The sequence below is a fragment of the Natrix helvetica genome (assembly GCF_964273705.1).
Source record: "Natrix helvetica genome assembly, chromosome: 4".
Lineage (NCBI taxonomy): Eukaryota > Metazoa > Chordata > Lepidosauria > Squamata > Natricidae > Natrix > Natrix helvetica.
The window spans coordinates 34,006,023-34,022,617 of NC_138550.1; the positions used below are offsets into that span (position 1 = coordinate 34,006,023).

Sequence of the window (16,595 nt, forward strand, 5' to 3'; positions counted from 1 at the left end):
GTCACCACTTGGTTTTCCAAATTTAGTCAAATTGATTAGAGTTTCTATCTGATAAAAACTAATGAAACAGTTCAAAGCAAGACAAGGAAGGAAAAGAAAGATTATAAACAGGATAAGGAAAAGAAAGAAGGGAAAAGAAAGATTATATATAACACAACATAGTCTTTGTGCATTAAAAGTAGAAGATAAAATAGCTGAAAAACGTAAGTCCATGAACAATGAGTTTTATAGCATCTGTTCAAAACAACCTTTCAGTATTAAACAACTGTACTTCAAAAAACTCAATGAAATTCACTTTAGCAAAACAAAAACAGCTGTTTGCATTTTTCAAATTCTAGGCTATATAACTCTCTGCTCTTCCTACATCTCATTCTTTCAAATTTTGCTTGAGAACCAAGCAATGGAAATGATTCCTTCGGCACTAACAAACCAGATTAGGCTGGATATTTAAGTACCCCTAATTAAAATGACCTTTTCTACAGGTCTATTTTGTAGATTAAACATTTGTTCATCATATATTTTCTTTCATTAATATTGTATAATATCTATTGGGGGGGTAATATCCATTGAGGAACACCTTGGTTTTATTTGGTATGAGGAATTATTTGAAAGAGCAAGGGATGAACAGGGATGAAATCCTTCTTTAAACTTCTCTAAGGCAGAAAGAACGTATTTTATCTGTTAATTCCTTTCATCCCTTCTGCTAATGTATATTGAAAAATCCAGTTTAATTTTGTATCATGTTATTGTATTTTCAAATACAGATTTTCCCCTTCCCATTTCCATTTCATAAAAGTGAATTAAAAATCTGCATAAAATTGTGTACATATAAAACAAGGTTTTTTTTGTAAACAAATCTTAGCAATCTTTTGCATATGATCACTACATTAATAACAATAACAATTTGGAAGTACTCAAAAAGACAATAATATCTTAAACTTGATTTATTTTGTAAATACAAATTACCTACAAATACAAATCATATTATATCTGTCCTGGTTTATAATAAACTGTAAATATTACTTCAGTGACATTTACAGTAAAAATTCCGCCCCGTATCTCATTTGATCTCAGTACTGAATGCATTTTCATTCCTTCCCACTCTGTTCTAGACTATGAACATCACTGAAAAGAAGTTAGAAATTTCTCACAAAGCACAACAGTATAGTGATAACCTTGCGAGCTAGTGACCAATATTATCTCTCTGCTCATTTCTTTCCTCTTTTTATCTTTTTTCCCCCTACAGATAAGACTTTCTTTCAATGTGCTGATGACAGAATAATATCTCCAGATTGATTGCTTACCCCACACGGACCTGTTGAAATATTTCTACCTTGGAAAGCTGGAGATCAAAAGCATCAGAAAAGAGAAGGGGGGGATGGGTGGGATACAAAGCAGAAAAAAAGCTATCATAAAGAACCTACTCAACTTTCAGTCAGAGCATGAAGACACTTAATTTTTTTCAGACCTGACACAGCCTTCAATCTAAAATCCAGACATACCTAAATAATAAATAAATAATTAGTAATAATAAAAAAAAATCATAATGGGTACCTCTTTTCTCTTCTGAGGAACTGGTGAATTTTTCTGCAAAAGTTCTGTTAAGCTGTGATGTTAACACTTGATTACATGTAGCAGAACAGGATACATGGAGTATTGCTAACCCAGCAGGTACACAGGATTTGGGTAAGTGACTTTTTATAGAAGCCACTTAAACTATTACCTCATTTTTTAAAAAATAAACATCAAAGCTTGTTTCTGAACTTTCCCCCCCACTATCATGCAATTTATATTCAATGTTGGAAGTGATAAATGGGCATTGTGAAATAAATTTCTGTCAAAGTTCCAATGGGCAGAAATTTTTGTTTTTCTTTTCAGTTGTTGCTTCTGAAATCTAGTTGGGTAGCAGGTCTTTTTTTGTTCAGAGAAGGGCCTTATTGTGGAAGTCATTTTGAAATGATGATGAAGATCTAAACAAAACTCTGTGAATCAGGGAGAACAGACGTCTGTATGTCAACTATGTTATCAGTTTAACATGTATCCAAATTAGAAGTGTGAAGGAAGAAACCTTATAATGTGAGATTTTTAATCAAGATTCTACTATTGCTGATGGATATTAATTCAGTAATTGGAAGAATGATAAACCAATTATCACTGAGTTTCTGATATTTTTAAAGGACATTTTAAGTGACAGAAAAGATGAATTTGAAATAAACCTCACTGTATTCTGGGAAGATTTTCATTTTTCTCAAGAACTAAAGTGTACATACAGATTTTACCATATTCATATTATTTATACAGAGCATTTGATGCTAAATTAAGCACTTCTTTTGAAGAAGGAAAATACATTTCAACAACTGCTTCCAGGATCAAAGTATCTCTTAAATCCAAAACAAATACTGATCAAGATTTGAAATAAATAAATTCTATAAAAATAGACTTTTAAAAAAAGTATCACTATAAAACTTGGCTTTTTAGTAATGAAAAGTAAAAAATGTTTTTATACACTTACTTAATGAAATATCAGAAAACACTCATGTCAAAGGTACAAATAGCTTTTGGGGATTAGATTTGGCTATGAAATGCTACAGCTAGATTTTATATGAATGAAGGCAAGATTTTATATTCCCAATCCTGAGATCATCATTGCCTGCAAAGCGATAATGGGATACCGCCTTTACATACCCAGGCAGAATAACTTCACTACTTTTATGTTATTTCAGTTGTTATAACTCAAAGAAGAAATACAAATGCATATCAACAATACAATATCCATAATTTAATAATAAAATGAATTATAATTGCTATTATTGCTAAACTCTCAGCTGCTAATGTAAGTAATTTTTACTTCCTCAAAAATATACAGAATAATTAAAGGCACCATGACAATTACTTTGATCTATAGAAACATTTGCAATGAGTGAACGTTGACCATATGAATCTTTTCATGTTCTCTGAATAGTATTTATTTCTCTAGTCTGGTATTGACCATTTGACAGATAGACAACAGCAACAACTTTTCTTCCACAATACTCTAATCCCAAAAATTGTATCAGTAAGACTGAAAGACATTTGCATGCATTTGATGTTGATCTATTGATCATCCCCAAAGGAAACTACCCAAAATCTTCAAACTGCTTCCAATTTAGCGAAGTGGTTTGTTTAGTATGAAATATGCAGCGCATTTAAAAATGTTAATTAATTATGGCAGCTGTGAATACAATGACATTTGCTCTTTGTCAGAGTCCACACATGCAGCTGTACCAGTAAATGTGCTTATTAGTAATTGCACAAATATTCCCAAAATATACACCTTTGGAAAAGGTTAAAGCAAAACCATGAAGAAAAGAGAATGCAAATCCTAAACACAACTGAGTGGGAGTAGCACCAACTGAATATATTTGGATTTATTATGAGTATTCAGTATATTGTTATTATTTTCTATTGCTCCCGTACTGATGTGATTTTAATAAATATATGTAAATAATGTAATGTTTCATAAATAGTATTTTAAAAATTGTTTCTGAACAGAATAATGGAATGATTTTAACAGTTTGAACAAACATTTGTGGTTGTTTTGTGTTTTTGTTAATACTTGAAAGACACTTACACGATTTTGGTAGTACTGTTCTAAAACTTTTTAAAACACTACTGTGATAAATTTTTTTATAAATAGGAATAATATCTTATATAATAAATTCTCATTTTATTACATACTACTTTTAATCCAGACAATATATATATATATGAAAGAGTTAAATATCTTATTTTAACTAACTACTAACTTTTTAGTCAATGTTTTTTATTTATATTGACCAAAAAGTTTCCTACCAAATGGGATCAGATACACATAAATAAACAAACAAATAGATCTTAGAAAGGATTGGCAAGAAAACATGTCTCAACCCACTTTGCCTAAATTTAAGAATATTAAAAATTTAAGGCATATTTTTCAATATTATGGAAATGGAAATATTATTAACTTCAGGATTGCAACTGGGAATGATTATTTATGGCTGTAGCATTCAGGCTGAATAAATATAAATCTAATGTTGAAATGCTATATATTATAAAGTTAATTAATATAATATTAATATGTATATAAAATCTATTTATTATTTACAGTTTTTTTATTTTCATCATATGAATAATATTTCAATCTTGGGTTGAAACTTAGATGTGCTTAGAGAAGACCCATGACAATTTCTGGGGGAAAAATGAACTGATTTCCCATTTCTTAAAAGTAGAAAAACTCAGGGTGATTGAGATATATTTTAGACATAAGCAGTAATTTAGTTTTTTGATTGGGATGTTTGAATACAATACATTTCAAGAGTTTAGATAAATATAAAATTACACAATGTTATTGTTCTAGTATATTTTCTAATTATCCATTGATACAATAGAATAAATTGGATATTTCTTTTCAGTGAAATGAAAACCAACAGATATTAGGAGAAATTTCCTAATACCAAATACAAGTTTTTTATTTAATGAATTGCTTGGACTGTCTCATTAGAAGGTAAAATCTATATGATCAGTAGTCTACTAAGTCTACTAGTTTCCTGGCTTCTAGCTTGGCGCCTTACCCGTGATACTAAATAGGCTTTCATTGTTTGATTAGACAAAAACAGGTAAAAATGAGGGTAGAAGCTTATCATTGACGTACAAACATGGGGTATTTTCATATGTTGTACTTTTTTGTCTGAAACAGGTTATCTGATAATGCAGAAATCCTACCTTCTGTATAGTCTACCTAATTTTGCTTAGGCATTTTCCTAACAAACATATTGCTAGTTATCCTTATTAAAAAAAACATATAACAGTTCTAGCTTTTTATTGGTGGCCTTTCCTGTATATTAGTTACTATTAATTTACTGTAAATGACCTGAACAGTGAAATTGATAAACAACAGATAACAATTAAATCAAGTGCCACTACTGACAATAATTCACTCATCGTTTGTTATAAGCCTGACGAAAAAAGAATTGTCCAAACATTTTGTTCACAGTCCCACATAGAATTAAATATACAGTAAGAAAGGAATTTAAAAGAATTTTTTTTATTTTGAAATAAAAGAAATTATAAAATAACATATTTTGAATGGAATGCAAGAAAAATGAAAATAGATTTATCTTAGTTAAAGAATGACAAGCAGATATTCACATTCTATAAGAACTACTTATAGTCCACTACTGTGGACTTCTATTCTAAAATCAGACCAAGTACAGCATCCTTTTCTGAAGCTTTCTATTTCAAATATGATCTGCCTAATATTTTCCTAGGTTTTGCAATGGAACGAATATGGCTCCTGCTTTTGCTGTCTGTAAAATTGCTGTCAGTGACTGCACAATTCAATGGATATAACTGTGATGCTAACTTACATAGCAGGTTTCCTGGTAAGTATTTACTACTATATTTTAAATGTAAAGTTTTTATTCCTCTCCTTTGAAAGGATACTTACTTGTAATAAATGCTAACCTTTTTAGTTAAAGAAGCATATGGAGAGTATTCATTGTGACTGAATTCCATGGAAGAAACATAAAAATATAAGCTCTGATTAATTCAGGTATGGGCCCTAGTAATGAAAATAAAAATAAAAGTTTCATGTTGTCATTAAAGCAATACTGGAAGATTTTAGATATATAATTAGAGAATTCATGATTTTTGTGTTTAGGACTGAATTCAAAACACATGTACAGTTGCTAGTTCTGTGATTACTGTTATTTAAGAATATTATCCTAAACGTTTTGATCATGAAATGTTAAAAACTTTCAGTAATTCTCAATTAAAATATCTTATTGACCTTCATAATAAGTATTGCAAAGTTCCAAGTCAGGAATATGAATAGATTATTTGAGCCTTATGTACATAATAATTAGAGGCATGAAGTTAAATGGCATAAATTTGCATTATTTTGCCATCTTGAGACTGCTAAGTCAAAGGGAGTCAAAATCAATAAACGGTTAGTGTTAAGTTCTTTCTGCTCACAAGTTAACTCGACCATATTCTAAAGGCTATAGAACCGATCTATTGAAATATCCCTTCAGGATAGTTTGGTTAATCCTATCTTTATACGTTATATATGCTGTACAATTAACAGCATAGCATATTAAAAATAATTGTCTATAATTAATCTCATAAAAAAGATAAATACAAAATAAAATAGAAAAATAACTGACCTTTAAAAGAAATTCAAAATTTATTAAATGCTAATTTAATAACTACAGTACTTAGTGAATCTGAGCAGTTAGTAATGGATAACTGAAAATGATTTATGGTTTTTCTTTAACATGGTGGATGCTGACTTTAGGAGTTAGAATTCTGGATTAAATGGTAATCTATTTCTAGACTGCTTTATACTTTAATGGGGAACAGAAATTGTGACTATTTTTTTTCTATGTAAACTTCTTGTTTATGGGCCATATATTTTTGATCCAAAATAGACATGGCAAAAAAAAATAAAGTTTCTACTTGCACTTCTGATAAATCAACACTTCCAGCTAGAGCTGGTTCCAACCTCCAAAAGAAAAACCAGAAACTTCCGATTGCCTTTTTCACATTATTTATAAACTTTTAGAATGAATGAATTCATGCAGATAAAAGTCTGTGCATAATTTGAATCTGAAATTTAGAACTTGATGATCAAGTTTTAGATCAAATGAGCTTTAGAGCAAAACATGGTGGAGCTGAAGATTCTGAAGATTAATTCACATCAAACAAGAAATACTCTGCTTGAATATTGTGATAAATGCTGTGCAACAGATATGGAAAAAGCCTTTGAAAGAAAACAAATTCAAAATGAATCCACTTATTCAATTATCACTGAGATAATTTCTAATTTCTAAATATTTCTTATAATGACGAGCAAGATAAGTTTATAGCAGCATTCAGAGAAAAAAATATGCCCTTTGCTTTTATTGCTGCTTGAGTGGATGCTTGGAAAGGAAGTTATTTTTGAAGCTGGTTTCCACTTCCACTTAGATCCAGCCTTCTGTGCTGCTCTTGTGAAATTTCTGTATTTTGCCAAGTGAGATCTCTCAAATAGAAGGCAAAAATGATAATGATTTTCCCCCCAGATGCTTTCCTCCCAACCTCTTACAGTTCAGAATGAAAGTTATTGAGGAAATCTCATCTCATAGCTAATAGTAGTATTTATTTATTTATTTATTTATTATTTTACCGTGCTTCTAGACCGCCCCCTCTCCCAAAAGGGACTCGGGGCAGTGTACAGTCCATGCAAAATATATCAAAATACAATAAAAAGTTGAATATGTACAGTTGGAATGGAGGAGGTTAAAATGGAATTAAAAGAACTGTACAAAGCCAGTATATATAAATATAAGTTTTTAAACCCCTAAAACACAGACAATAAATTAAAAACAATACCCCTAAAATAACCAGTTAATAGTACATTTGCCAGGAGGGACAGTTGTAATTACGCCAGGCCTGCTAATCGGAACAGGTGAGTCTTCAGTTTTTGCCGGAAGGAGCGGAGGTCAGTAGTGGTTCTAATGTCGGGGGGGAGGTCATTCCAGAGGGTTGGGCCCATCACAGAGAAGGCCCTACTCCTTGGTGTCGCCCGTTCGCATTGCCTAGTGGACGGCACCAGGAGAAGTCCCTCTCTGTGTGAGCGAATTGGCCGCAGGATGTATGTGGGAGGATGCGATCCCGCAAGTAACTAGGTCCCTTGCCATGGAGTGCTTTAAAGATGGTAATCAGCACCTTAAAACGCACCCGAAAAACCACAGGTAGCCAGTGCAGCTCGCGCAGGAGAGGTGTTACGTGGGAGTACCTCGTACTCCCCATCACAGCCCGCGCGGCTCCGTTCTGAACTAACTGCAGTCTCCGGGCACGTCCCAAGGGCAGCCCCATGTAGAGAGCGTTGCAGTAATCCAGGTGGGACGTCACCAGAGCATGAGTGATCGTGCATAGGGCATCCCGGTCCAGTAGGGGGTGCAATTGGCGCACCAGGTGAACCTGGTGGAACGCCCCCCTTGCCACGGCTGCCACATGGTCATCCATTGACAGCCGGGCATCAAGGAGGACGCCCAAATTGCGCGCCCGTTCCACAGGGGGCAATTGTTCGCCCCCTATGGCCAGCGAAGGAATCAGCTGGCTGAACCGAGGTGCCGGTAGCCACAGCCACTCAGTCTTGGAGGGGTTGAGTTTAAGTCTGTTGTCCCCCATCCAGACCCCGATGGCTTCCAAACACCGGGACATCACTTCGACAGCCTCGTTGGGGTGGTTTGGGGTTGAAATGTACAGCTGAGTATCATCAGCGTACAGGTGGTACTCAACCCCAAAACCACGGATGATCTCACCCAGCGGCTTCACATATGTGTTGAACAGGAGAGGCGAAAGGACCGACCCCTGTGGCACTCCACAAGTGAGTGGCCTCGGGGTCGACCTCTGTCCCCCTGTCAACACACATTGCTTCCGGTCGGAGAGGTAGGAGCCGAACCACCGCAGAACGGTACCTCCGACTCCCATCCCCTCCAACCGGCGCAATAGGATACCATGGTCGATGGTATCAAAAGCCGCCGAGAGGTCTAATAGGACCAGGATAGAGGAACAACCTCTATCGCTGGCCCTCCAGAGATCATCGACCAACGCGACCAAGGCTGTCTCCGTGCTGTGCCCGGGTCGGAAGCCGGACTGGCGTGAGTCTAGATAATCGGATTCGTCAAGGTGTCGTGGAAACTGCTGCGCCACCACATTCTCAACAACCTTCGCTAGAAAGGGAAGGTTGGAGACTGGACGGTAATTAGCTAGCTCCGTTGGGTCAAGTGAAGGCCTCTTAAGTAAGGGCCTCACCACCGCCTCCTTCAAGGCGGTTGGCAAGGATCCCTCACCCAATGAGGCATTCACCAGGCCCAGAAGCCAGCCTTGGGTCACCTCCCAAGATGCCAGTACCAACCAGGAGGGACACGGGTCCATTAAACATGTGGTGGGTCGCAGCCGTCCACGCAACCTGTCCAAATCCTCGGGGGCAACAGAATCAAACTCCTCCCAGGATGGTCTCACAAGACTCGCTGTTGGCGGCCCGTCCGGTCCACTGAGGGGGGCCCATCCGCTCCGGATCTGAGCGACTTTGTCCTGCAGATATTCCCCAAACTCCTCTGCTCTGCCCTGCAAGGGTGCCCCCTGCGTCCTCTGTGACAAGAGGGAGCGGGTCACCCTAAACAGGGCGGCAGGGTGGTTATCCGCGGATGCAATAAGAGCGGCGCAATATCTACGTTTGGCCGCCCTTAATGCCACAAGGTAGGTCCGTAAATAGGCTCTTACCTGTGTTCGATCAGATTCGAAGCGTGAGGACCTCCACCTGCTCTCTAGACGTCTCCTATGGCGCTTCATCACCCTCAGCTCCTCGGTATACCAAGGAGCCCGGGTGGGTCGCTGCCGCAGGAGAGGTCGCAAAGGCGCAACTTGGTCCAAGGCCCCAGCCGCCGTCCTTTTCCAGGCGGCCGCTAGGTCCTCTGACCGAGCGCGGGTCAGAGCTACAGGTAATGGCCCAAGCTCCGTCTGGAACCTATCCGGCTCTATCAGGTGCTTGGGGCGGTACCAGCTTGGACCGTCTGGTCCCGCCTCCTCGCGGTGGGGGGTAGCGCCAGGGAAGTCCAGCTGGAGACATGAGTGATCTGACCATGACAGGGGTGTAACAACTAAGTCCCCTATACCCAGATCACTCGTCCACTGCTCAGATACAAAAACAAGGTCCAGTGTGTGGCCACCTTTGTGTGTGGGGCCCTGAATTAATTGGGTCAGGCCCATGGCTGTCATGGAAGCCATGAACTCCCGAGCCACCTCAGATGCCGCTCCCGTTGACGGCAGGTTGAAATCCCCCATAACCACAAGCCTGGGGAACTCAACCGCCGTCTCCGAGATCAGCTCGAGGAGCTCGGGCAGGGCCGCTGATGTATAGCGAGGAGCCAAGTATACAATCAGCAAACCCAACTGCCTCCCTGGGCCCCATTTCACACCAAGGGACTCACACCCGGATATCTGAGGAACAGTGAACTCCCTCGGCTCTAGACCTTCCCGTATAACTACTGCCACCCCACCACCCTTACCCAGGGCCCGAGGCTGATGGAATGCACGGAAACCTGGTGGGCACATTTCCACGAGGGGTAAACCACCCTCGTGGCCCAACCAGGTCTCCGTTATCCCTGCAAGGTCCAGCTCCCCCTCAGAGATCAACTCATTAATGAGGGGGGCCTTGTTGGTTACGGACCTTGCATTGCAAAGCATCAGCCGCAGGCCCCGACTCTGTAGTTCCTGGCCACCTAGGTTGCGGGGGTTGGTACAAACGACCGGGCGTAGCCAGCAGCCACGGTCTCCCAACCGACCTTGTGATCTTCTCTTGTCCTCGCATCCCCCCCTCCCCGCGACCGTTGTAATCAAACAACCCTCTGTTGGAATAACTTGTTCCTTCTCCCCCCCACTCCGCTCACTTCCTTCCCGGACTCACCTGTTCATCTGGCGCTGGCACTGGCTCCTCTCCCGGCCTGGTTATACCACCCCCCCTCCCTGGAACCCCTTAATAGCAATAAAAAACATTTAGATAAAAAGCCCCTCAGCCTCCGTTTCTTCCAATTAAAATAAAGACTGAATTCTTTTTCTACCAGTTTTTTCTTTATAGGTAGATTATTGTGTGAAGAAGTATTTGCACCAGATGCTTTGGAGAAGCTTATTGCCCACATGACTGAATTAGAGGAAGGGAAACTTTTGATGATAATGACAATGATAGTGAGGTTGATGATTATGGTTTTAATTTCTCACTTAGAGAAAGACTGCCCACATTGGCTGTCGAAGAAGGCAAAACCAAATACTTCATTTTCAATATGCCTTGTAAGGAAATACTAGCCGAAGGTTTTAGTTATCTAGACTTTCTTAAACAATATTTTGATTATTATTATTATTATTATTATTATTATTATTATTATTATTATTATTATTATTATTTTGAAATCATCAAATAAGTCTTTCAAAGATTACAACTAGTCACATATTTTATATGAACCTTAATGTCTTCAAACAAGAACACCATTAAATCTATGAAAGCAGGAAAGCTATTGGTCTGGAATGGTATAGGATGCACATTATAGAATATACATTAATGTCCCAAAGGTGCTTTTTTTTAAAGGCAACTGGACTTTTTTTATTTTTACTTGAAGACATTTGCCTTCTCATCCAAGAAGCTTCTTCAGTTCTCTTTAGTTTGTAGATGAGAAGGAAAAATAAAGAAAGTCCAGTTGCCTTTTGAAAAAGTATCTTTGGGACAACCAGGATCTGATTGACTGAGAATCTCCATAGACAATATACATTAATGTTTTTGGTCCAGTGATATCATACTTTTATAAAGAGCTGTGGTGGCACAGAGCTTAGAATGCAGTATTGCAAGCTTATTCTGTTGACTGCCAAGAGTTCAGTCCTGACTGACTCAAGGTTTACTGTTTTCCATCCTTTTGAGGTTGGTGAAATGAGAACTCACATTGTTGAAGGCAATATGCTGAGTCTGTAAACCACTTAGAGATGCTGTAAATCACTATGAAACAATATATAAGTCTAAGTGCTATTGCCAAAATGATGTTTTTTGAAACAAAATCTTTTCCTCCCAATATTGATGCCCAATATTAATAGAAATTCGAGGCCATAAATTAGATATTATTACCACTGATAATCTAACCTGCACACTTAAGTTTATAAATGGTTGATAATAATTTAATAAAAATATTACTCTTCAATGCTAGGAAGAGAGTACAGCCCCATGATTACAATCTGTATTCACTTTCCATCTATAAACTAGCTGCCTATCAGTGTAATGGAAATTCTGATCAATATAGTGTATTATCAAGGTTTAATGATCTGCTTAAAATTTGTATCAAGTGACTTTCACTATATTTCCGTTTTATTTCTTTGGTTTGCTTTGTTTTTCTTTTCCTTTTTAGTCTTTCATTTTTATGTATCTTAAAAAAGCACAGATATGTATAAAAAGAATAATTCTGGGGGACAGATGTTTGGATGCTTTTTTAAAACAGTAAAACAAATTAAATGACGAGTCTTGGTCTTTGACTGTGGAGAAGCAACAATGGAGTAAGAACAAATTGTAAATGTGACCTCCCTCTTGTACAGTTATTTTGGAGCTTCTAAGGCTGTGCAAAGCATCCCTTTGTTCATGCTGAGACAGCCCTGGACAACTTTCAAAGCAGTGTATGAAGCTTGTAAAGATGAAACTAATGATTCTTTATATGTGCACCTGCCCATTGTGAAGCAGCTCTTTCTAGGACTTTGTATAGCTGTGTTACTATACTCACAATGAAGTTTCTCCTGCTTGAAATTCTCCTTTGCATTCATTCCTAAGATTCAAAATAGCCTTCCAAGCAATTTCAGTACTAAAAAACTTTTAAAATATTTTATTTTGTCAGTTTCTACAGAGCTTTTATCAGATAGTTAATTCTTTTCATTGTGTCAATGAGTTGAAGCAGTTGCCTTTCCCCTTGCTTTTAGAATAATTAGGTTGTGTATATATGCATTATGCTGATGTCCTAGGGCACCTTCCTCAATCTTTGCTGATTTCTCCTCTTTGAAACAAAGGAAGGCAACACCTCATCATTTCTAGATTTACATACAAGAAATAGTTCTATGTTTAAGATGAATGTAGAAAAAAAAGCCATGGAAATTAAGGCTACGTCTTTATACAGAAAATTATTGTTATTAATAGTTCCATTGGGTTTTTAAATAAAAATAAGCATACCACAATAAATAGTTCAAGGCTGACTTTCCATGCTTCTGTAGAATTAATATTATACACATTGAGCATAGAGCATACATATGCATTAATTTAATTTAACCCACAGATTTGAAAGCTAGTATAGACTTTTATAGGCATGGGTACTTATTTACTATAAATAGTTGTAAAAAAGTATGTGTATGTTAATTATGAAACAGAATAGATTCAATCTTTTCAAACCATGTTTGAAAATCAATTATAAGTCTTCCCAATACATAGACCCCATTGGAATGACAATATCTACTTTCATGCTTTACATACATGTCATTTCACAAAATTATTTACCCATGCATATATAACTAAAGTAGGAATACATGGGAAGTTTTTCATAGCTCTTTGTGATGTAAGTAAATATCTTAATAGTAGTACTGTTTGTTTTGGCATTGATTTATAATCTTTTTTTTTTGAGTCACAGAGTTTATATACTTTTCAACCAGATCTATGATTAAATATAGAACATTGTAAAAAGCATTGTTCAATAAGTCATATTTTTCACTTAAATCTACAATCCTATGACTTATTTTCATTATGTTTCCAGAAATATATAACTATTTCTCTGTGCTATGTTTATGACTTTACATTTCATTTTATTCTTGTATGTTTTGATAAATCTATGTCTATAGATTGTTCCAGTACTATAATTGAAATGAATGAATGAAAATATGTTAATTACCAGTCACAGAAGTTATTTGGCTTTTATATGTTATGCAGAAAAGACTATGAGAAAAACAAAACTAAACATTTGCTTCAAAAAGTTCTTCTCCTGATATTTTAATACAACAAAAAATGAAGTTAAGTGGTACCTCTAAAATGTTACTGATAGAATAAAAAGTATAATAATACTGGTAATAACTTTTGAAAATAATGATTATTACTGGGTAACTTGGTATTCCCAAATATTTATGAACTTCTTATAACTTTTAAATTATATTGTTCAAAAAACAAAATAATGATAGCAGAATTATTTATATATAGCAAAAATGTGAAATTAAAGTTTAGGCTGTTTATTTTGATTTAATTTCTGGTATTCAGACTTTTTTCTTTGATGATGGATAGGCAAGCATTCTTTCCACTCTTATATTTCCAACATCTTACTATGGACTAGACATTTGCTATTTTCTTTCATAACAACCTCTCAAATTATAAATACAACACTACAAACACAAACACTAGTGGGTGGTGATTGTCTATTTGAAACAATTTTATTAATAAAGGTTGGCTCCTTCCTTCCTTCCTTCCTTCCTTCCTTCCTTCCTTCCTTCCTTCCTTCCTTCCTTCCTTTCTTCCTTTCTTCCTTTCTTCCCTGCCTCCCTCCTTCCCTCTCTCCCTCCCTCCACACACCTACCTATCTGCCTACTTACATCTGTACCTACCTACCTTTTAGGTTTTTCCTTCATTCTAGTCCTTTTGTTAGCAAAGCAAGTTATTATGATATTATTGTATTATGATAATAGTAATACCAGTATTGCCAACTGCACATGCTATAATACATTTATTATAACATGAAATGAAGAGTCCTGTACATATATTCACAGTTTATGGATAGCAAAATGTAGTGAGAAATTGAGACCATGCCAATTTATATTGTTGGAGCTTCTGTCTATCTGTATCATGGCTTCCGGGAATGCACCCAAACATACATATAAACTAACCATAAAGCCTATTTCATACAAAAATGATGAACAGAATTATATCTCAGACATGATCTTATTTCATATTTTAGTTAAATGTTCATTATATTTCACACTTGGGAAGCAACAATATTAAAAATACACAAGCTGACATATTTTGTTAAAGTCAGTTATGGGGGAAGTGTTTCTTTTAAAATTCATACACAGTTTTTTTCAAATCCTGTTCCTTTGCATTTGGAATGCTGATTGAAATCTTATGCAGGAAAAGAAAATTCTTGTACTAAGTAACTGCCATTCCCCTTCACTTATTTTAATAATAGAGTCCTGGATTGATAAAAATCTTTTCTGTTCCTGTATTAAATTAAATCCACTATTAAATTGATCTAGAGACACTGTCACTTTTCGCCATAATTAGAACATGGTATATTTGTGTTCAACATTCCAGTATCTTCAGGTAATTGAAAACATAGTGCTATTATTCATTCTGACATACTGATTAATGTCAATACGTAATCCTTTGACTTTAAAAAAATACTAAATCATAATGATGATCTAATAAATTCCCTGTTTAAATTAATGATTCATATAGTGGTATAGCATGAAAAATAATTATAGTATGGAGAAGATTAAATGTTTCTTGTTTGGCAATATTTATCGTAACATGTAAAAGATAAAGATTGTTCTAGCATTGCTAAAACTGGTTCTTAATACAAATTTAGGTTATAAAAGAAACCATAAACAATTCTTCAGATTTTCAATAAGTTTGTCCAGTCATCTTTTCCACAGTAATTCTTACTGTGGAAATAATTAATGGGAGTGGGTGAGGAAGAAGATATCTATTTTTTATCGTTCAGCAGAAAGGATTTTCCTATAATATCTGTTTAGAACTGTCTCTTCACTCCAGTCAGAATAGTTATTGCTGTTACTCTTCTCTTTCCAACTTTCCATTTTTCTCTCTAGCATGGCAGAGTATGCCAGTATGTTTGAAAGGTTTGATGAAGTGGGAGGTGGGGGATTATTGCAAAGAAAATAGGAGGTGAAATCATCTCTAACCGTTGCTGCTTCCCAGAATAATTCTGTCTTAGCCCCCTCCCCTTCCCAATACATTCCATCTCAAATTCTTCTTCCTTACTGCTACACCTCTTGAAGGTACCTGCAAAAGGTGGAAATGAAAGAGACATTGCAACGAACTTCTTTAATACTAAAAGATATTAAACAATTTCTTCTTTGTCTTATACATTTTAAAATACTGGCCCCAAGCCTTCTCTCTGATCGGCTCTAAAATCTGGAATGGTTTATTTTCTCTAAACAAGTGTCCCTTGGAACCTGTGTTGGATCATAGAGCAAGTTAAACAGAATGCCACATCATTGTCTTTTCTTTTAATTATGATAAAAAGTAAACAATAGTTCAATACTAATGTCATGATAGAAATATTACCCTTTCCACAAATTCTATGATATGAAAACTAAGCACTCACTATAGATATTCTGTAACGTAGTCCTTCGGGTAGCCTGGAGTCTAATAAATGGTGTTCTAGAGATAGGATAGAATAACTAACTAACTTGTGATGGTGTAATAGACACCAATGAGTGTAAAATGACAGACAAGTCTTTTTCTGATAAGGTCGCCATCATCATTATTTAGAAGTGTATTATGGAATGGCTAGAGTTGTGGAATACGGTAATTCTACTGACTTGAGGGCTGCCAGGATCATAATGCAGTGTATCTCTTGATTGTTTTAAGGTTGTATAGATTCTACATTTCTCCAAGTTTGAATGTTTGTCTGAATTTATCTGCATTTCATTTCATTACACACTTTCCCCAGGTACCCATTGCTTTAAAATAAGGTTTTTCTGGGAAGCTGGACAGTTTAGTTGTGATTAATCTGCCAAAGGTGGATATAGCTGTTGCAAATCCTGTATATTATGAGTGTCATGATCTGTTTCAGAGTTAACAATGGGTCTAAACAGTATAACTCCTAATAAATTTGAACAGTTACTGTTGTTAGAGAACACCTTCTACTGTGGAAGTTTGGAAAACTTTTTGGAGTGTCTGAACTCTCCATTAACCTAGGGCATGATTTATTGAAATGTAAAACCTAAATAATTAGAAAAATGAGAACAATTTGCATGAAAAGATGATTTCTTGTCAGTTTTAAGAATAGGTAGTA

General features: G+C 36.0%; 1 protein-coding gene across 1 annotated transcript in view; it reads left to right on the forward strand.

Annotated features, from left to right (window-relative positions):
• Positions 1–5,290: 5,290 nt before the first annotated feature.
• Positions 5,291–16,595, forward strand: part of ZPLD1 (zona pellucida like domain containing 1) — a gene marked incomplete at its 3' end in the record, with an annotated part of 44,050 nt that continues 32,745 nt past the window's right edge. The window contains exon 1 of the mRNA XM_081952345.1: positions 5,291–5,399. Within this exon, the coding sequence (XP_081808471.1) occupies positions 5,294–5,399 (106 nt within the window). The 5' untranslated portion in view covers positions 5,291–5,293. The remainder of the gene's footprint in view (positions 5,400–16,595) is intronic.